Source organism: Bufo bufo, chromosome 8 (genome assembly GCF_905171765.1).
Source record: "Bufo bufo chromosome 8, aBufBuf1.1, whole genome shotgun sequence".
In the NCBI taxonomy this organism is placed as follows: Eukaryota; Metazoa; Chordata; class Amphibia; order Anura; family Bufonidae; genus Bufo; species Bufo bufo.
The window spans coordinates 189,217,257-189,239,670 of record NC_053396.1 but is presented as its reverse complement, the minus strand read 5'-3'; the positions used below and the strand labels follow the sequence as shown (position 1 = coordinate 189,239,670).

The 22,414-nt window shown below is 45.9% G+C and overlaps 2 protein-coding genes across 4 annotated transcripts in view; both read left to right on the top strand.

Moving 5' to 3' along the window:
- Nucleotides 1-12,689, top strand: part of DMAC2 (distal membrane arm assembly component 2) — a 44,667-nt gene extending 31,978 nt beyond the window's left edge. For 2 of the 3 annotated variants that reach the window (XM_040405283.1, XM_040405285.1), the window contains exon 7: nucleotides 12,415-12,547. The gene's annotated coding sequence lies outside the window, so the exon portion shown is untranslated. The other variant, XM_040405284.1, reaches the window with a different exon arrangement.
- Nucleotides 12,416-14,308, top strand: B3GNT8 (UDP-GlcNAc:betaGal beta-1,3-N-acetylglucosaminyltransferase 8). The gene has a single exon (XM_040405282.1). The coding sequence runs from the start codon at nucleotides 12,418-12,420 to the stop codon at nucleotides 13,627-13,629; it is 1,212 nt and encodes a 403-aa protein (XP_040261216.1). The 5' UTR covers nucleotides 12,416-12,417; the 3' UTR covers nucleotides 13,630-14,308.
- The last annotated feature ends 8,106 nt before the right edge of the window (nucleotides 14,309-22,414 follow it).

The window sequence follows — 22,414 nt, the reverse complement described above, 5'->3', positions numbered from 1 at the left end:
TAATAGCATTCTGAATCAGGGGCGGACTGAGAACCCTCAGGGCCCCCGGGCAAAATAAATCAAGGGCCCCCTTACAGGCCCCACCCATGTTCTGCTGCAAGCCCCACCTATGTCCCGCCTCCATGCCCCGCCTTCAGCCACACCCTACACAATCTTTAATAAGATTTCAAAGTTAAAGCGACACAAAAGGCACCCAGACCCCTTCAGCTCATTGAAGTGGCCTGGGTACAGTGTCCCTTTTGCAAATCGAGCTGCAATGTTCTAGAGAAACTGCATTGTTTACGTTCCAGCAATCAGTCGCCTCTAGTCGCTGGCAGCCACCTGAGGGCTTCCTGGAGTAAAACAGACCTTTGGTCCGGTATCTGACGCTGGACGTCCTCACACCCTGCAGGATGACCTCCAGGGTCAGATTTTTCCCCATAGGAAAGCATTGATTCAATGTCAGTCACTTCGGTGCGCAATCCCATCCTGCGGCGCGTGATCCCACGAGACCCGTGACCTACAGCGGCGGGTCTTACGGGATCACGCGCTGCAGGACGGGATTGCGCACCGAAGTGACTGAACTCATTCCCGCGCAGCCCACAAGTAGCGGAACAATTACAAGAGGGGTGGGGAATAGCCAAATAAAAAAATATTTTGAACCAAAAGGTGTTATGGGGGCTCTGTGGATGGCACTGTTATGGGGGCACTGTTATGGGGGCTCTGTGGATGGCACTGTTATGGGGGCTCTGTGGATGGCACTGTTATGGGGGCTCTGTGGATGGCACTGTTGTGGGGGCTCTGTGGGTGGCACTGTTGTGGGGGCTCTGTGGATGGCACTGTTATGGGGGCTCTGTGGATGGCACTGTTATGGGGGCTCTGTGGATGGCACTGTTATGAGGGCTCTGTGGATGGCACTGTTGTGTGGGCTCTGTGGATGGCACTGTTGTGGGGGCTCTGTGGATGGCACTGTTGTGGGGGCTCTGTGGATGGCACTGTTGTGGGGGCTCTGTGGATGGCACTGTTGTGGGGGCTCTGTGGATGGCACTGTTGTGGGGGCTCTGTGGATGGCACTGTTGTGGGGGCTCTGTGGGTGGCACTGTTGTGGGGGCTCTGTGGGTGGCACTGTTGTGGGGGCTCTGTGGGTGGCACTGTTGTGGGGGCTCTGTGGGTGACACATATATAGCACCTTATGCTATATATGTGTCATCCACAGATCCCCCCATAACAGTGTCCCTGTGAGTGAATGATCCCCAATACAGGGTCTGGGGGCCGGCATCTGGTGCTGTAATGGCAGCGGGGCCCGGTGCAGTCACTGTATTCTATTACACCGGGCCCCGCTCACTGTAATACTAATATTCCGATGTGAACAACTTGAAATCCCCTGCGATCCTCTCCCTCTCTGTACTCACAACCTCAGTAGCAGGCCGGGCGGCAGCGGAACTCACTGACGTCACGCGCCTGCTCCGCCTGCTTCATTCATACAGTGGGAGGAGCAGGCGCGTGACGTCAGTGAGTTGCGCTGCCGCCCGGCCTGCTACTGAGGTTGTGAGTACAGAGAGGGAGAGGATCGCAGGGGATTTCAAGTTGTTCACATATGAATATTAGTATTACAGTGAGCGGGGCCCGGTGTAATAGACTACAGTGACTGCACCGGGCCCCGCTGCCATTACCAGGCCAGCATAACATTCGGAATCGGGGCGCTGGGCACAGTGCTCCAGACTAAAAAAAATACCTAGTAGCCATTGGCTCCTGAACTGAAAAATTTAGGAGCCAAATTACATTTTTAGTCGCCAAATGAAAACTGAATCAAAATTTTGGTATCGTGACAACGCTACACCGATCAGAATGGCGTAGGGTTGTTTCGATACCAAAGTTTTGATTAGCTTTCGTCACCATAAAAAAGTATTGCGATACTCAATACCGTGCAAAAAAAAAACACCAAAAAAAGCTGCGTGCATTTCGCATTTTATGAAACGTTCGGCCCATAATAGAACAGTCCTATCCTATTTTTTGGGGTGACAAGGTGACTAAAAATGGCGAATGCTCACCGCATAGGAGATATTTTTTAATAATTTAATAGTTTGGACTTTTCGGACGCAGCGCTATGTAATATGTTTATTTATTGTTTATATATTTTATATGTAAAATTGGGAAAGGGGGGGATTTAAACTTAATATTTTAGGGTACTTTCACACTAGCGTTTTTCATTTCCGGCATAGAGTTCCGTCACAGGGGCTCTATACCAGAAAAGATGTCTTCAGGTCAGTCTTTTTGACTGATCAGGCAAAAGATAAAACCGCAGCATTCTACGGTTTTATCTCTGGCGAAAAAAACTGAAGATTTGCCTGAATGCCGGATCCATCCTTCCGGTTGAAACGTGCGATTTTCACGCATGGTTGCTAGGATGAAAGTCTATTCACTGTATTACTTTCCCTTATAACAACATGGTTATAAGGGAAAATAATAGCATTCTTTAATGCAGAATGCATAGTAGAAGGTCAATATAATAAACATTGGTGGCGCAGTGCGCCCCCCCCAACACCCCAGTATAATAAACATATAAACATTGGTGGCGCAGTGCGCGCCCCCTCCCTAGTATAATAAACATATAAACATTGGTGGCGCAGTGCGCCCCCAACCAACATAATAAACATTGGTGGCGCAGTGCGCGCCCCCAACACCCCAGTATAATAAACATATAAACATTGGTGGCGCAGTGCGCGCCCCCTCCCTAGTATAATAAACATATAAACATTGGTGGCGCAGTGCGCCCCCAACCAACATAATAAACATTGGTGGCGCAGTGCGCGCCCCCTCCCTAGTATAATAAACATATAAACATTGGTGGGCAGTGCCCCCCCCTCCCTAGTATAATGAACATATAAACATTGGTGGGCAGTGCGCCCCCCCCTCCCTAGTATAATAAACATATAAACATTGGTGGGCAGTGCGCCCCCCCCTCCCTAGTATAATAAACATATAAACATTGGTGGGCAGTGCGCCCCCCCCTCCCTAGTATAATAAACATATAAACATTGGTGGCGCAGTGCGTCCCCCCCCAACATAATAAACATTGGTGGCGCAGTGCGCCCCCCCTCCCTAGTATAATAAACATATAAACATTGGTGGGCAGTGCGCCCCCCCCCTCCCTAGTATAATAAACATATAAACATTGGTGGGCAGTGCGCCCCCCCCCCCCTAGTATAATAAACATATAAACATTGGTGGCGCAGTGCGTCCCCCCCCAACATAATAAACATTGGTGGGCAGTGCGCCCCCCCTCCCTAGTATAATAAACATATAATCATTGGTGGGCAGTGCGCCCCCCCCTCCCTAGTATAATAAACATATAAACATTGGTGGCGCAGTGCGTCCCCCCCCAACATAATAAACATTGGTGGCGCAGTGCGCCCCCCCCTCCCTAGTATAATAAACATATAAACATTGGTGGGCAGTGCGCCCCCCCCCCTCCCTAGTATAATAAACATATAAACATTGGTGGGCAGTGCGCCCCCCCCCTCCCTAGTATAATAAATATATAAACATTGGTGGGCAGTGCGCCCCCCCCCCCCCTAGTATAATAAATATATAAACATTGGTGGGCAGTGCGCCCCCCCCCCTCCCTAGTATAATAAATATATAAACATTGGTGGGCAGTGCGCCCCCCTCTCCCTAGTATAATAAATATATAAACATTGGTGGGCAGTGCGCCCCCCCCCCTAGTATAATAAATATATAAACATTGGTGGGCAGTGCGCCCCCCCCCCTAGTATAATAAATATATAAACATTGGTGGGCAGTGCGCCCCCCTCTCCCTAGTATAATAAATATATAAACATTGGTGGGCAGTGCGCCCCCCCCTAGTATAATAAATATATAAACATTGGTGGGCAGTGCGCCCCCCCCCCCTCCCTAGTATAATAAATATATAAACATTGGTGGGCAGTGCGCCCCCCCCCCCTCCCTAGTATAATAAATATATAAACATTGGTGGGCAGTGCGCCCCTCCCTAGTATAATAAATATATAAACATTGGTGGGCAGTGCCAATGAGGGTTAAAAAAAATAAATAAAAATTAATTCACCTCCACCAATTGATCGCGTAGCAGCCGGTCTTCTGTACTTTCTTCAGGACGCAGGACCTGTGGTGACATCACTGTGCTCATCACATGATCCATCACCATGGTAATGGGCCATGTGATGGAGCTCAGTGACGTCACCACAGGTCCTGAAGAAAACAGGAGACCGGCAGCTACACGATCAATTGGAGGAGGTGAGTTAATTTTTATTTATTTATTTTAACCCTCATTGGCACTGCCCACTGCGCCACCAATGTTAATTATACTGGGGGGGCGCACTCAATGTTTATTATACTGGGGGGGGGGGGGGGGGCGCCGCACTCAATGTTTATTAACCTGGGGGGGGGCGCCGCACTCAATGTTTATTATACTGGGGGGGGGGGGCGCCGCACTCAATGTTTATTATACTGGGGGGGCGCCACCAATGAAGATAACTGAGCTGTTAATACAAATACAGGAGGCGGGTGCTGGAATCAAATAGCCGGCACCCGACCTCTATGACAGGGAGCTGCGATCAGCGGCAGTTAACCCCTGCGGTGCAGCTCCCTGTCATAGAGGTCGGGTGCCGGCTATTTGATTCCGGCACCCGCCTCCTGTATTTGTATTAACAGCTCAGTTATCTTCATTGGCCACAGCCCCTCCCCCTGTCCCTCTTCTTATTGGCCGCGGCAGCAGCAGCACAGGGGGAGGGAGAGACTCTTCCACTGCGCTGCTGATAATAAATAATATTATTCTGCGGCGGGCCCCCATCCCGCCCGGGCCCTCGGACCATGCCCGAAGTGCCCGACCGGTCAGTCCGCCCCTGTTCTGAATACAGAATGCTTAGTAGGTGATCAATTGAGGGTTAAAAAAAAATAAAAAAATTAACTCACCTTCTCCTCTTGTTCGCGTAGTTCCCGGTCTCTTCTTTACTTATTAAAAGATGAACTATCGGCTAGGACCTGTGGTGACATAAGATCACATGCTCCAATCACATGGTCCATCACCACGGTGATGGACCATGTGATTGGAGCATGTGATCTGACGTCACCAAAGGTCCTTTAGCCCACAGCTCATCATTAAAGAAGTAAAGAAGAGACCGGGAACTACGCGAACAAGAGGAGAAGGTGAGTTAATTTTTTTATTTTTTTTTAACCCTCAATTGATCACCTACTATGCATTCTGTATTCAGAATGCTATTATTTTCCCTTATAACTATGTTATAAGGGCAAATAATACAATCTACAGAACACCTAACCCAAGCCCTGAACTTCTGTGAAGAAGTTCGGGTTTGGGTACCAAACATGCGTGATTTTTCTCACGCGAGTGCAAAACGCATTACAATGTTTTGCACTCGCGCGGAAAAATCGCGGGTGTTCCCGCAACGCACCCGCACATTTTCCCGCAACGCCCGTGTGAAAGAGGCCTTAGAGAAGGCAGGGACAGTTCCCAGGTGTCCCTGCCTTCTAGATCGTTGTATACACAGCGCTCACCGAGCGCTGTGTATACAGTGCAGGAAGCGCTATGCACTTCCTGTTTACATGACCGCCGGGGCCGGAGAGTGCAGGAGCTGTCGGGTCTTTCACAGACCTCGATCAGCCCTGCACTGAGGCTGTACAGTGTTGTATAGCGCTGTACAGCCTCTCTGTCCCCCAGAGGTCTTGTATGACCTTATGGGGGCCGAAAAGTGTAAAATAAAAAAAATAAAAATAAAGTGTTAAAATAAAAAAATACAAAAAAGGTTTCACATGTAAAACAAAATAAAAATTCGTCAAGTAAGGAATAAATAATTTTTTTTTTAAATAGAAAAAATAAAAGACATATTTGGTATTGCCACGTCCGTGACGGTCAGCTCTATAAATATATCACATGATTCACCCAGTCCGATAAACACCATAAATTTTTTTTAATAAAAAATATGGCAAAAAAAGCCATTTTTGTCACCTTACATCACGAAAAGTGCAACACCATATGATCAAAAAGGCGTATGTCCCACAAAATGGTACCAATAAAATCGTCACCGTCACCTGCAAAAAATGAGCCCCTACATAAGAAAATCACTCAAAAAATAAAAAAACTATAGCTCTCAGAACATGGACACATTAAAACATATTTTTTTTTGTTCAAAAATGCTATTATTGTGTAAAACTTAAATAAGAAAAAGTATACATATTAGGTATCGCCACGTCCGTAATGATCTGCTCTTTAAAAATGTCACATGACCTAAGCGCTCAGGTGAACGCTGTAAAAATATATAAATAAAAACTGTGCTAAAACAACCAATTTTTTGGTCACCTTGCCCCATAAAGTGTTATAATGAATGATCAAAAAATCATATGTACCCAAAAATAGTACTAATAAAACTGGCACCTTATCCCCTAGTTTCCAAAATGGGGTCACTTCTTGGGAGTTTCTACTGTAAGCGTGCATCAGGGGGGCTTCAAATGGGACATGGCATCTAAAAACCAGTTCAGCAAAATCTGCCTTCCAAAAACCATGCAGCGCTCCTTTTCTTCTGCGCCCTGCCGTGCGCCCTTACATCAGTTTACGACCACATGTGGGGTGTTTCTGTAAACCGCAGAATCAGGGTAATAAATATTGTTTTGTTTGGCTGTTAACCCTCGATGTGTTAAAGAAAAAAATGGATTAAAATGGAAAATCTGCCAAAAAAGTGAAATTTAAAAATGTTCCTTTAATTCTTGTGGAACGCCTAAAGGGTTAACAAAGTTTGTAAAATCAGTTTTAAGTAACTTGAGGGGTGTAGTTTTTACAATGGGGTCATTTATGGGGGTATCTACTATGTAAGCCCCACAAAGTGACTTCAGACCTGAACTGGTCCTTAAAAAGTGGGTTTTGGCAATTTTCTTAAAAATGTTAAGAATTAACATAGTACATAAGGCCGAAAAAAGACATCTGTCCATCCAGTTCGGCCTGTCATCCTGCAAGTTGATCCAGAGGAAGGCAAAAAAAAAAAACCCTGTGAGGTAGAAGCCAATTTTTCTCACTTTAGGGGAATAAATAATTCCTTCCCGACTCCAATCAGGCAGAATAACTCCCTGGATCAACGCCCCCTCTCTAGTAGCTATAGCCTGTAATATTATTACACTCCAGAAATACATCCAAGCCCCTCTTAATTGCTTCTAAAATTCTAAGCCTTCTAACGTCCTAAAAAAATTAATTGACATTTCCAAAATGATGCCAACGTAAAGTAGACATATGGGGAATGTTTAAGTAATAAATATTTTATGAGGTATCGCTTTCTGTATTAAAAGCAGAGAAATTGAAATTTTGAAAATTGAGAATTTTTCTACATTTTTGGTAAATTTGGGATTTTTTCATAAATAAAGGTGAAATATATTGACTCAAATTTATGACCATTATGAAGTACAATGTGTCACGAGAAAACAGTCTCTGAATGGCTTGGATGAGTAAAAGCGTTCCAGAGTTATTACCACATAAAGTGAGATATGTCAGATTAGCAAAATTAGGCCTGGTCAGGAAGGGGGCAAATGGCCCTGATATGAAGTGGTTAAGTAATAAATATTTTATGAGGTATCACTTTCTGTTTTAAAAGCCGAGAAATTGAAATTTTTAGGCCCCTTTCACACGGGGCGAGTATTCCGCGCGGATGCGATGCGTGAGGGGAACGCATTGCACCCGCACTGAATACCGACCCATTCATTTCTATGGGGCTGTTCACATGAGCGGTGATTTTCACGCATCACTTGTGCGTTGCGTGAAAATCGCAGCATGCTCTATATTCTGCGTTTTTCACGCAACGCAGGCCCCATAGAAGTGAATGGGGCTGCGTGAAAATCGCAAGCATTCGCAAGCAAGTGCGGATGCGGTGCGATTTTCACGCACGGTTGCTATGAGACGATCGGGATGGAGACCCGATCATTCTTATTTTCCCTTATAACATGGTTATAAGGGAAAATAATAGCATTCTGAATACAGAATGCATAGTAAAACAGCGCTGGAGGGGTTAAAAAAATAAAAATAAAAATTTAACTCACCTTAGTCCACTTGATCGCGGCCCGGCATCTCCTTCTGTCTCCTTTGCTGAACAGGACCTGTGGTGAGCATTCATTACATGAACAGGACCTTTGGTGACGTCACTCCGGTCATCACATGATCTTTTACCATGGTGATGGATCATATGATGACCGGAGTGACGTCATCAAAGGTCCTGTTCCTGTAATTAATGCTCACCACAGGCCTGTTCAGCAAAGGAGACAGAAGGAGATGCCGGGCCGCGATCAAGTGGACTAAGGTGAGTTAAATTATTATTAAAAAAAATTAACCCCTCCAACGCTGTTTTACTATTATTATTTTCCCTTATAAACATGTTATAAGGGAAAATAATACAATCTACAGAACACCGATCCCAAGCCTGAACTTCTGTGAAAAAGTTCGGGTTTGGGTACCAAACATGTGCGATTTTTCTCACGCGAGTGCAAAATGCATTACAATGTTTTGCACTCGCGCGGAAAAATCGCGGGTGTTCCCGTAACGCACCCGCACATTTTCCCACAACGCCCGTGTGAAAGAGGCCTTAAAATTGCAAATTTTTCAATTTTTTTGGTCAATTTTGGACTTTTTCATAAATGACGATGAAATATATTGACTATCATGAAGTACAATATGTCACGAGAAAACAATCTCAGAATGGCTTGGATAAATAAAAGTGTTCCAAAGTTATTACCACATAAAGTGACGCATTTGTCAGATTTGCAAAAAATGGCCTGGGCATGAAGGTGAAAACTGACCCGTGGTAGAAGCGGTTAAAGGGCATCTGTCAGCAGTTTTGTACCTATGACACCGGCTGACCTGTTACATGTGCACTTGGCAGCGGAAGACATCTGTGTGGGTCCCATGTTCATATGTGCCCGCATTGCTGCGAAAAATGATGTTTTAATATATGCAAATGAGCCTCTAGGAGCAACGGGGGCGTTTCCATTACACTTAGAGGCTCTACTCTCTCTGCAACTGCCACGCCCCCTGCATTTTGATTGACAGGACCAGGCAGTGTAAACTTCACCGGTCGTGGGCTGATTCTGAATGAATTGATTCGCTCATGTCTAATTATCCTACTTCTAACGAGAAGACTATGCAGAAACCAGGCTCTGTCAATCAAGAAGCAGAGGGAAGGGCTTGGAGAGGAAGCTGGAGGAGCAAGGGTGCACATAGCGGCTTGGGCCCGCCTTCGGTGCACTTAACTGCTCCTTTGCATACGGATTAAAAGCACTTTTTCGGATCGCTAAGTAAGAGGTATCATTACATTCAGCTGAACTAGCCCCACAGGACCTGGTGTAACATTGCATTTAGAGTGAGCGACAACCCCTCCGGGCACGGTGACGGCTTCCGTTTGCTGAGAATACCGGCACATTACATTCTGAAAGTCATCGCCGAGGTTCATCCTCTGCTGAATAATTTAGCACTGCTGAGACTCTGGGGTTATTCAGGAGAATAAAGTGACTTGTGAGACGGGGAGGAGGAGAGCGGGAGGGGGAGACTGCTGTGAATAGGAGGAGGCCGCAGGCAAGCAGGGAGTGGTGAAGACACCAGTCACTGAACCGATGCTGGAATTATCTGTGCCACATCTGTGTAAGGTAAGCCGTGTGTCAGTGATGGGCATGATGCCACCCGGCACCTGCAGCAGCCTGTGTTACCAGCTCCATTTCCATAGCAGACCACATTAAGACAGCTTAGAAAGTGCAGGATGAGAGTGATTCCAGTGCGTGTCGATGTGCTGCAGCTTATTACGAGCCGCATCTCTCCATCTGTACATCTGATCTCTCCGGGAATGTTTAGTCATCGGGGAGCATCCGTCTAGAGGAGCTCCTGGCTCAGCAGCGCGATGGGATGCTGTCATTGTGACGAGCGGCCGTCCAGGACTAGGAGAGCCGCGCTGCTCCTCTACCAGCTGATTTCCATCAGCTTGAGTGGACTATAAAAAAAATGGCAAATCCTATAATGTAAGATTTTGCAACTTGACTTCATTCTCTCAATTAGGGCTCATGCACACAATCGTATGTATTTTGCAGTCCACAAAAATACAGATGACGTCCATGTTGTATCTGTTTTTTTTTTTTTTTTGCGGATCCATTGTAACCATTCCTATCCTTGTCCACAAAACGGAGATACGGAAACGGAATGCACACGGGAGTCATTTCCGTTTTTTTGGTGGACCCATTAAAGTCAATGGTTCTGCATACGGGCTGCCAAAAAAAACTAAAACAGAACGGCTTGGTCACCTGCTGATTGTCACCATGTGTGGTGTAGTCGAACACTGGACTCGTTTCCCATCGTTTTCTCACTTGTGCAGTATAGCGTGGCTGACACTAATAATGGCTTAAAGGGGTATTCCCATATTATAAAGTGAAGTTTTGATCTCTGGGGCTGCAGCGCTACATTTCCTTTAAAGGGGTTTTCTGCGATTTTTTTAACTGATGACCAATCCTCTGGATAGGTCATCAATATGTGATCTCTCAATAGCGCCGCGGCCCTCCCTGTGCTCACAGCGCCGTACATTGTATAGCGGCTGTGCTTGTTGTCGCAGCTCAGCCCCATTCACTTCAATGAAAGTGGCATCACATGGCCTAGGCAAAGTTGCTTGAAGGCCGTGGAGCTACTGTAAGTGCCAGTGCCTTCTCAAACAGCTGATCAGCAGAGGTCCTGGGGGTCGGACCGCCACCGATCAGATTTGATGAGGATGACCTATCAAGAGGATAGATTATCAGTAAAAAAAAAAAAATGAAAACCTTTTTAACCCTTAGGCTCTTTAAACATGGCGCCCACTCGCGCGTGCACCCGGCGCCATATTTTCAAACAGCAGAGGCCCGTGGCTAATGTCTGCAATCGGCAATAATGCCGATTGCAGGCATTTAAGCCTTTAGATGCCGTGGTCAAGTGTAACCATGGCATCTAAATAGCAAAAAAAACACTGTTACTATGTTCTAACTATAAAAAAAAAGGTATAGGGATCAGAATATGGCGTTGTAGAAAAAAAAAATATATATATTTTTTCAGTATAAAACACAAAAAATCTACACATATGTGGTATCGCTGTAATTGTACTGACCCAGAGAATGAAGAACACAAGTCACTTTTTCCGCATAGATAACACCGTAGGGACAAAACCCATAAAACTGTGGTGGAATTGCGCTTTTTTCTAATTCCACCTCATTTGGAATTTGTTTCCCCGCTTCCCACTACATTGTATGCCATATTAAATGGTGACATTAAAAAGTACAACTTGTCTTGCAAAAAACAAGCCCTCATACAGCTTTATGTGAACAGAAAAATAAAAAAGTTAGGGATCTGGGAAAAACGGGAAGAAAAGCGAAAAAAAACTCCGGTGTCCAAGGGCTTAAGGCGTCCCTCCTGTTCAATAAAACATTTTTTTTGCAGGAGACTGCCACCTACCTAATTCAAATTAAAGGGGGTATTCCTACCGCTGGAATATGCCACCTCTTTGTGATCCTAGAGGCTTAACCCCTGCTGATCCTAAGACTAAAGGGACCTCCGCATTGTGTCCCATTCTATGTCTTCCATGCACAGCGGTGTTCTGGGACATCCCTGTTGTGCAAGGGACTGCTGTCAGCGTCAGCTCTGAACCCAGACACAACCCGATCTGCACTCGCTCACCATGAATAAGTGGAGCATCAGAGCTTTTCACACTCTGATGCTCCCCCTTGCCCTGCGCTGAATCGGGAATTTTCTTAAGATCTGGTGACGTACCTGTAACATGGGTTCAGAGCTGACGCTGACAGCAGTCCATTGCACAACAGGGATGTCCCAGAACACCGTTGTGCATGGAAGACATAGAATGGGACACAATGCGGAGGTCCTATCAGTCTTAGGATCAGCAGGGGTTAAACCTCTAGGATCACGAAGAGGTGGCATATCCCAGCGGTAGGAATACCCCATTAAAGAGGAGTTCCAAGGCGAGATGCTTTGTAGGGTATCTGAACCTGCCTTCAGCTCCATTAAGGTATTTCCCTCATGTACTATAGAGGACCATTGATTTGTTCCTCACTGTAGACGGATGAATGGAAATTACCAGTATCGGACAAGGCGTGATGTCACGGGGTGCTTTTTTTTTTAATCAGTACGAGTTCTTTAACAAAACACTGCATACAGCGATGGTCTCCAACCTGTGTCTCTCCATCTGTTGCATGACTTGCCTTGAGTTGTAGTTTCACCACAAGTTGGAGGCCACCGACCTACACAATTTAAGACCCTTGTAATATTTGATCTAATGAAATCTGGTTTAAACCTTTTTCTTATTTATATTTTCCAGTGCCTGGCTATATAGGTGGCCGGTATAGTTTCTGCTGGACTAATGATTTCTATATGTGATATTTTTCCAGCCCATGCAGCACTCAGCCATGGTGAGATGCCGGAAGTTCAGCATCTCGGTCATCGCCCTGCTCGCCCTCGTCATCATCAAAATTTTCATAGAATTGAATTACCCTCCTCTCAGACTCTCTGACCCATCATCTATTTCCCCAGAATCTGACAGTAATCCGCTGACCATGCTGGAGCCCTTACAAGGCGATGAGAAGTCCACCTTGGCTGCCCTTCATTCCTTGGCACAGAACATGAAAAAAGTGTTGCCCGCGTCTGGAGCCTATTGGAATAGTGAGCAGCTTCAGTTACTGGACGCAAAGAGGCCACGGGCATGGATGTGCAACAAATCCACCCCGCGGGTCAAACCACCCGAGTCATATCCAGAACTCTTATTGAACTTTCTGTCTCAGGATCAATGCCGAAACCATAAAATGATCATAAACCAGCCAGACAAGTGTCCGCTTAATAGGACTTTTCTTCTTTTGGCCATCAAGTCTTCTCCACAGAACTTTGCCCAGAGACAGGCAGTAAGGGATACCTGGGGGGCAGAGAAAAACTATGGTGGCAAGTATGTTAGATTGGTCTTCCTCCTGGGCATAGTGCCAGCACTTGATCTATCTCCTCTTTTGGAGTACGAGAACAGCCGTTCACATGACCTTCTTCAGTGGGACTTTGCAGACACCTTCTTCAATTTGACGTTGAAGGACCAGCTCTTTTTGGGGTGGGCGAGGACCTATTGTGCTAAAGCCACCTACATACTAAAAGGGGATGATGATGTCTTTGTCAGGACGCCCAACATAGTGCAGGTTCTGTCGTTACTGAGCAGCCATAGGCGTCACTCACTCTATATGGGACACGTTGTAAAGCTAGCCAAACCCTACAGAGATCCTCAAAGCAAATACTACATACCTATATCTTTCTATATGGGGATATATCCACCTTATGCTGGAGGAGGAGGGTATGTGTTTTCTGGATCTCTCACCCCATGGCTTTACCTGGTGTCCCATTTTGTGCTTCCTTTTCCAATTGATGATGTCTACACTGGAATGTGCTTTATGGTCCTGGGTGTGAAACCAGTTGGACACCCTGGATTTAGGACATTCAGTATGCCAAAGAAGGTGAAATCATCAAGCTGCACTGAGAAGAACCTCCTTTTAATGCATCAAAAAAGTCCTCAAGAGATACTGAAGATGTGGGGGGAGGATGATGAGGAGACACCGACACAGCAGTGCTGAGACCGGTGCCTTATTATATACTGAACTTCACTTTGCCAGTGCCTCGACCTAAATGCCCTTTCTTGCAAAAATGTTATGGAGTATTAGAGGAGATGCAATGGCCACAAGCTTAGCTCGTTTTACAAGTGATTTGGGTGCATGGTTCACTGCAGGCTTCTCGGTCTCCACTGCCAGTATGTCTTCTGTAGGTTACCTATAAAAAGGGTTTTATCTATTCTAAATGTTCACTGAAATTTATGTTGAAATATACACCATCCTACAGTATCATCCTTATTAATTATCTGAGAATTTGCCTTTAAAGGAGCTGTCCTGGTATTTAATATTGATGACCTGTCTTCAGGATAGATCATCAATATCTGATCGGTGGGGTCCGTCTTCCAGGACCTTCCCCAAGATCAGCTATTTGAGGAGGCCTCTTCCTACGACAGTGACATCACATTCATCGGTCACATGGCCTAGGCCCAGCTCAGTTCCATACAAGTGAATGGGGCTGAGCTGCAATTCCAGCACAGATTCTATACAGTGTACAGTCCTTTGCTTGGTAAGCAGTGGAGAAGACCGCAGGGCCCACCGGAGCACCATGGTCTCTTGAAACAGCTGATTGGCGGGTGTAGGACACCCCCATCGATCGGGTATTGATGTCCTATCCTGGAGGATAGTTCTCTAATATTAAACACCCGAAAAAACCCTTTAAAGGGGTTCTCCAGGAATTAAAAAAATACTTAAGTATTATTTTATAATAAATCTATTGACAAAAACCTTTCATTACTTAGAATGGCTTGTTTTGTCTGGGGAGTAATCATTAGGAGAAATAAAATGGCCGCTGTCCTACTAGTACACACAAAACCTGTCCTAATCACACAGGAGGACAAGTTACTTCACAACACTTAGTTAATAAGCTGCTTCATCCTCCTCTCTGTGCTGCTTGTCAGCAATCCTGATCCTGAATACAGGTGAATCACTGTGGGAATGGAGATAAGGAGACATGAGAGGAGGGTGAGGTGTGGCTGATGAGCAGCAGCTCTTGTATGCAGCCTCCATTACCACAGCCTATCCTGTCTGTCCTCTCTGTACTTCATGTCTCCTCATGAACCAAATTCCTCAGAGATTCAGCTAAAGTTCTTATCATCTGTATTCAGGGTCATAATCCCTGACAAGTAGAGAGGAGGAGGATGAGGCAGCTATTTACCTCAGTGTTGTAAAGTAACTTTTCCTCATGTGTGATCAGGACAGGTTTTGTGTGAACTAATGGGACAGCGGCCATTTTGTTTTCTCTGATGATTGCTCCCCAGGCAAAACGAGCCATTATAATGAAAAGTATTTGAGAATATGTTTATAATAAAGTACTTGGTTTTGCGGCTCAGCCCCATTGACTTGAATAGAGCAGAGCTGCAGCTAGGTCACGTGACCGATGTAGGGTGACGTCACATGGCCTAGGAAGAGGCCACGGAGCACCGGCCTCTTCCAACAGCTGATTTGTGGGGGATCCGGGAGGATAGGTCATCAACTTTGAATGGGGCAGAGCTGCAACACCACACACAACCTGTTTTGTTTTTCAAATTCTGGACCTCTCCATTAAATTTAAAGGAACTGTTCACCCAACCGTAAAAGAACTGGTTTATATCCCAGTTACAGAAGACCAGTTAATGTGTCCTGAACATGGACTAATCTTGCTAGGACTGCACAGCATCACAATGTCCTGTGATTTACCACGTTTTATAGCTCCCTATGGTTGGAGACCACTGACCCACACAAGAAATCTTCAAGTAACCTTCTAAGGCCTCTTTCACACGAGCAAGTTTTCCGTCCGAGTGCGATGTGTGAAGAAACTCATAGCATCTGGACTGAATCCTGACCCATTCATTTTAATGGGTCTAATTTATCACATGTATCATCTTTACGTTCAGGAACAATCGCAGCATCTTCTATATTCTGCGTTTTTCATGCAGCCCTGGTTCCATAGAAGTGAATGGGGCTCGCGTGAAAAACAGAAAGCATCCAGATACAATGCATTTTCACTGGTGATTACTAGGAGATGTTGTTTGTAATTCTTCCGTTTTTTTTTTTCACGCGTGTGAAAAACACATCCAAAAATGATTGCGTTCAGTGTTTCAGTTTTTTCTTCGTGGGTGCAATCGCAAACAAGACTGACTGAACGCGCGCGAAAAACCATCAGACCCTGACAGAATCCATATAGTTCGTGTGAAAAAGGGCTAAAAGTCACACAAATACTGAAAAGGTCATTATTTTATTTTATTTATTTTTATTCTGGTTGTTCAGTGCAACTTATTATTATAGGGAAATATTCCCACAGTGCAGTTATTAAAAGACTGCTTTGCTCCAAAAACAGCGCCACCCATGTCCACAGGTTGTGTGTGGTGTTGCACCTCAGTCCCATTCTCTCCATTTGACATGAGTTGCGATGCCACATAGAAGCCATGGACTGGTGCGGCACTGTTTCTATAAGACAGCAGCCATGTGTATGTAATCCTAGAGTATCCCCGTTAAGGGCTCATGCCCACGAGCGTAATGGCCCTGTGCTGCGGTCCGCAGGGCACTGGCCGTGTGCACTCTGTTTGCGGACGCGAACCCATTGACTTGAATGGGTCCATGATCCCAAAGATAGAACATGTCCTATCTTTTGTAGTGCGGAGGCACGGACCCGAAAGCCCATGTAAGCTCTTAATAGTGTTTCCGTGGGCTTCCGATCTGTACCGCAGAAGATGGGAGATTACCAATCTTTGGCCATATCTGGCAGCTTGCGGACCCAGTCAGGTCTTACATTCATGAACACAAAAAAGGGGGGTCAGCACATCCCAATGCGTAGGTGCACGTCGCAGTGTGGCTGCAAATATACATTTGACAAACACATAGGGCAACAGCACTCTACAAACCAAAGGTAGAGTACAAAAGTATATTACATAGTAAATGCTATGCTAATAACTTAGAGATGCTTAGCAAATACATTTTGTACAAAATTATTTGAGCCCGTCTGCCGCACGCCAAGGCGATCTCTAATAAGACGGGTCCTAACATGGATCAACAGGGGCCCAGCATGCATGTGGGACCTGCATTTCCTGGATTTCATGCTCGCTGTTATGGCACCCAACAGGTGAGCTTTAGTGTTAGGACCCGTCTTATTAGAGATCGCCTTGGCGTGCGGCAGACGGGCTCAAATGATTTTGTACAAAATGTATTTGCTAAGCATCTCTAAGTTATTAGCATAGCATTTACTATGTAATATACTTTTGTACTCTACCTTTGGTTTGTAGAGTGCTGTTGCCCTATGTGTTTGTCAAAGGTTTTACATTCATGGGCATGAGCCCTCAGGCTGACTATAATGGACATATTCTCAGGAGAAATCCTGGTGGTAATATGGTTACGGATCTGTATGCCACAGGAAGTACTATGCGTCTACAGGCCAGTGGCAATTATCCTTTAAAGGCTATGGACACCTTCAGGGCAATTTTTGTAATGATTGCATTCTACTAATTTTGGGCTAAAAACAATTTTTTCAATTGGTCTTTATTCGAAATTGTCTGCAGTTTTTGTGATGCATATTTATATACTGTACATATACATATTTGCAGACTGTCCTTCCCGCGTTCGGCCTTATCTCTGATCTCCTGACATGATTACCACTCATTTAAAGGGCTTCTGTCATCAGGAACATGGTTATTAAACTGGCTGACTTTAACCATGTGCCAATGTTAGCTGACGCCATCAGTCCTTGTCCCTTCTTTCTATGTGCCTCTGTTTTTGTAAAAAATGAACTTTTATTTTATACAAATGAGCCTCTAGGAGCAATGGGGGTGTTGCCCTTACTCCTAGAGGCTCTGTTCTCCCTCCTCTGGCCACGCCCTCATCATGGGCATCGTGATGTGACCACTGCCTGCCCCTGTCAATCAACATGATGAGGGTGTGGCCAGAGGAGGGAGAACCTATTCCTATCAGTTTGGTAAGAGTTTTACTATAACGAGTGCTTATGAGGTCAGGAAATCAGAAATAAGAGCTACACATGAGCCGTCAGCTGACAGAACTCAGGAGGGACAGTCTGCAAATAGAATGATCTTTATCTTTATGTATCACAAAAACTACTGAAATACATTTTTTAGCCCCAAATTAGTATACTAATCTTAAAAAAACTGCCCCAAAGGTGTCCATGGCCTTTTAGTGTCCGTCACATTTTTAACTGCTGACATGATGTCTATGACCGGAGGTTTTGCAGGCTCCTCGGGATAGGTCATTAATATCTGATTGCTGGGGGGTCTGACACCGGGGACCCCCCACCGATCTGCTGTTCCCTGCAGCCTCTTCCACTGGAACTAGCACTGTGAATGGAACAGGAAGTACAGCTCCACTCATAGTGCAGTGGTCGATCCGGGGTACTGCACCTCAGCTACCGACTGGATATTAATGACATAGCTGGAGCCTGGAAAACCCCTTTAACTCAAAGACAAAAATGCACCAGGTGACAACATCCTTTTCAGCTTGTGCTGTTGACTGACATGCACTACTGCTCAATTCAGTGAGGGGGGCGGGGTCCCAGCAGTCCACCCACCTCTATCTAATATATATCCTGTGCACGGCCTAGAACAAAAACATGATCTGGACAGGCCCTAAAACTGGAGCCACTGGGAGTCATTTAGAAAGACTGGCGTAAAGCTGATCTTTGATTCTCCCCTGTGCTGCTGAAAGATGCGCCTAATTTATGACGAGGCGTGCGTACATTAGGTGCACCTGGTGTAACAACTACTGCAGCCCCTGACTAAAGTAGTTTTTCACCAACATTTGCACCCGTTTCCAGGCATTTGTCGAGGCTGATGTCCCGGGCCAGTCACCGTCACTCCCAATGTCACAAGGATGACACAAAAACACCAAAATATTGTCGCACGGGAGTTTAAAACGCTGCAAAAAAGGGGTCTTGCAACTTTTCTATGCCCAAAACTGGTGTAATAATGTTCATAAATGACCCCCACTGACGGAGAAGACCTGCAAAGTAACCAGTCCCTGAAGAAGGTACAGGCAGGAGGTGGCGACTTCTAGAGCTGGAATAACAAAAACAGGAGGAGAGCACCGCCATCTTTATATTTCCTATGAGGTAAGCGCAAAGCCCTGGTGATTATCACAGTGGTAAATAATGGGTTAAAAGCATCCACTCCCAGCAGTGCCAGGAGAATCCCGGGTCCCATAGCAGGCGCTCAGCTCCATTAACTCCTAGGATGCGGCGCTGCGAGTCATTAGAAGGCAATTATAGAGAAATATTGAGAGTAATTATGGCGAGCCGGCTGGAGACTCGGGAATTGACTGAAAGCCGCCTCTTTAACAGTCATGTAAATAGCAATTATACACCACAAGTAATGGGCACGTTACAGCATCCGCCTCATGTCCGGGTTATGGGCGTTACAGGCAGGAGATGGCAATTACAGAACATGGATCTTCTGCAGAACTGAGCGGAGAGCTGGGGACCAGCTCTTAAAGGGGGAATCCACCAAAAAACTGCACATCTAAGTTATTAGTGTTGAGCGAATGGAAGTATCCAAAGTGGACTTCAATCCGAATTTCAGGGAAAATTTGATTCGCCGCAAAGCCGAATTTCCTTGTGCTTCGTGGTAACGAATCCATTTACCCTGAAATTGCGGTAAAAATTTTTTTTATAAAATCACACTCGCCTCCTCCATTTGAGCGTGAAGAGCCTGCGGCAGCCATCTTGACTGAGGATCCTGCACAAAATCTCGTGCATTGTGACGTATGACATCACCATGCCGGGCAGCGTCATCACGCACCGCACGGGATCTTCAATCAAGATGGCGGCGACGACCTCTTCGCTCTCAAATGGATGAGGGAAGTATTATTTATTTATAAAAAATTTTTTAATTGATTAACCCCTTAAAGCCCTCAATTTTTATCTTAGATGCCGCGATCAGCAGTGAACGTGGCATCTGAGGGGTTCAATGACCATTCCCAGTCATTGCGCCCGCTGCTTACAAAGAAATGCGCTAGTAATTTGTCACAAAGCAAATTTCTTTGTGAAAATTCGGGAAAGCAGCCGACTCCCGCTAAGTTTTTTTTTATTTTATTTTTTTACTGAACTTCTTATTTCTCCTGACACGGATCTTACCCTTGGTTTTTTTTTCCCCCTACAAAACAAGAACGCTGGAACATCCTTTCTTAGAGCTCTGTGTTGTTCCTCTGTTATTCTTCCTGGAAGTGTATGAATAAATTGTCAACAGCGTGGGTGTTACCATTCCTCGGCACCCCGCCGATCAGCTGTATGGAGGGACTGCGCACGTGCCGTCTCCCTTCTCTCCGATGTTGCTGCTGTCCCATGGGCATACAGCAGCGGACAGGAAGACCGAAGGGAGACTGCACGCGCAAGTCTCTCCGTACAGCTGCTCGGCGGGGCTGCCGGGTGTCGAACCTCCACCGATCTGATATTGATGACCTATCCTGAGGATAGAGCATCAATATTAAAAAGCCTGGACAACCCCTTTAACAGTCCTGAGAACAGAGTTTCTTAGGGTAACATCTGCACGTGGCAGATTTGTTGCTTAGATTTCGGTGTCTCGTGCGTCCTATCGCAGACATTTGAGCGTCAAAACAACCCGGTTCGGATGTTTTCTGCTGTAAATCTGCAGTGAATTCACACGTGTTACACACAGACTTAGGCCTCATGCACACAACCGTCTGTATTTTGTGGTCTGCAAAACACATGCTTTCCACACCTGTATGTCCGTTACATAAAAAAAAAAGATGCGCCGCACAGACCTGTCACTTACCAGTAGGAGGAGCGCCGGCCGGCCACAGACAGCTCATGTAAGTATAAGCTAAGTACCCATGGCAGCCAGGACTGCAGTAGCATCCTGGCTGCCATGGTAACCGATCGGAGCCCCAGCGTTTAAACTGGGACTCCGATCGGAAATGCCGCTCTGCTGCCACCAATGATGTGGGGGGGGGGGGGGGGGAGAGAAGGGGGTTGTTAGCCTGTGGCCACTGCCACCAATGCTTTTAATACTGGGGAGGGGGGGCCGCACTGGCCACCAATGCTTTTAATACTAGGGAAGGGGGGGGGGGGGGGGCACTGGCCACCAATGCTTTTAATACTGGGGAGGGGGGGGGGTCTGGCCCCTGCTGCCTGGCAGCACCCGATCAGGGAGCTGAGATCCGCACAATTAACCCCTCAGGTGCGGCACCTGAGGGGTTAATTGTGCGGCTCACAGCCCCCTGTAAGAGATTGGGTGCTGCCAGGCAGCAGGGGGCAGTTATGTACACAGTTCTTAGTATATTCCAACTTGAAGCGTCCCCATCACTATGGGAACGCCTCTGTGTTAGATCGTGAAAACTCAGATCCGACAGTATATTCTAACAGAGGCGTTCCCATGGTGATGGGGATGCTTCAAGTTAAAATATACCATCGGATTGGAGAAAACTCCGATCCGATGGTATATTAATAGGGACTCCTGACTTTACATTGAAAGTCAATGGGGGACGGATCCGTTTACAATTGCACCAATATTGTGTCAATGTAAACGGATCCGTCCCCATTGACTTACATTGTAAGTCAGGGCGGATCCGTTCGGCTCCGCACTGTCAGACGGACACCAAAACACTGCAAGCAGCGTTTTGGTGTCCGCCTCCAGAGCGGAATGGAGGCAGAACGGAGCCAAACTGATGCATTCTGAATGGATCTGCATCCATTCAGAATGCATTGGGGCTAAACTGATCCGTTTGGGGCCGCTTGTAAGAGCCTTGAAACTGATCTCACAGGCGGACCCTGAAACGCCAGTGTGAAAGTAGCCTAAGAAAATTTCAGGAAAGACCAACTAGAGCAGCTGAACTTTATTTGGGGTTAATCAGAGGCACTTTAAATGATGGCCGGTGTATGCTGACTCCTATGTAACAGGATTGTGAATGTGATTGCTTAATACTGAACACAGCTACATCCCCAGTTATAAGTGGGTGTGCACACTTATGCAACCACATTATTTTAGTTTTTTTTGTTTTCTTCCCTCCACCTAAAATATTTCAGTTTGTTTTTCAATGGAGTTGTGCAGTTTGTCACATTAAAGGTGGAAAAAGTTCTGAAATGATTTATCTTTGTCTCATTTTTTTTTTTACATCACAGAAACCTGACATTTTAACAGGGGCGTGTAGACTTTTTATATCCACTGTGCGTGCAAAAAAAAGAAAAAGGCAACATAGATGTCATCTGTATTTTGTGGATCTGTGTATTGCACAACGTGAAATACATGAGGCCTTATTCACACATCCATGAACCATGGATGTGTGCTTCCCATGTTCTCCACGCGTACCCATTGATTTTAATGTTAATTCACACATCTGTGATTTTGCACTGACTCGCGGTCAGTGGGAAAACCCATGCAGAATTTTGGTCCAAGCCGCACCCACTGAAGTCTATGGGTCTGTGAAAGCCACTGACGCTACACGGATGGTGTCCATGTTTGGTCCATTTTTCACTGATAGATGTTCAGAAAATTAAATTTTAGCCTAGTAGTATCCGTGGAATGCAGCCGAAAATAGCCAAGCGACTGCTTCCTGGCTCTGGCCCCTTCTCGCCCCGGCTGCACTCTCAGGATGTCATCTTATGTTAAGACGCCGCTGCAGCCAATCGCTGGGTCCGGTGTTGACCTGCCCCCCCTTGAATCACGTGACCATTTGACATGATGCAAGAGGAGCAGGTCACCACTGCGGCCAGCGATTGGCTGCTGTGGCATCAAAGCAGAAGTTGACATCCTGGGAGTGCGTTTGGGAAACATGCCCGTTT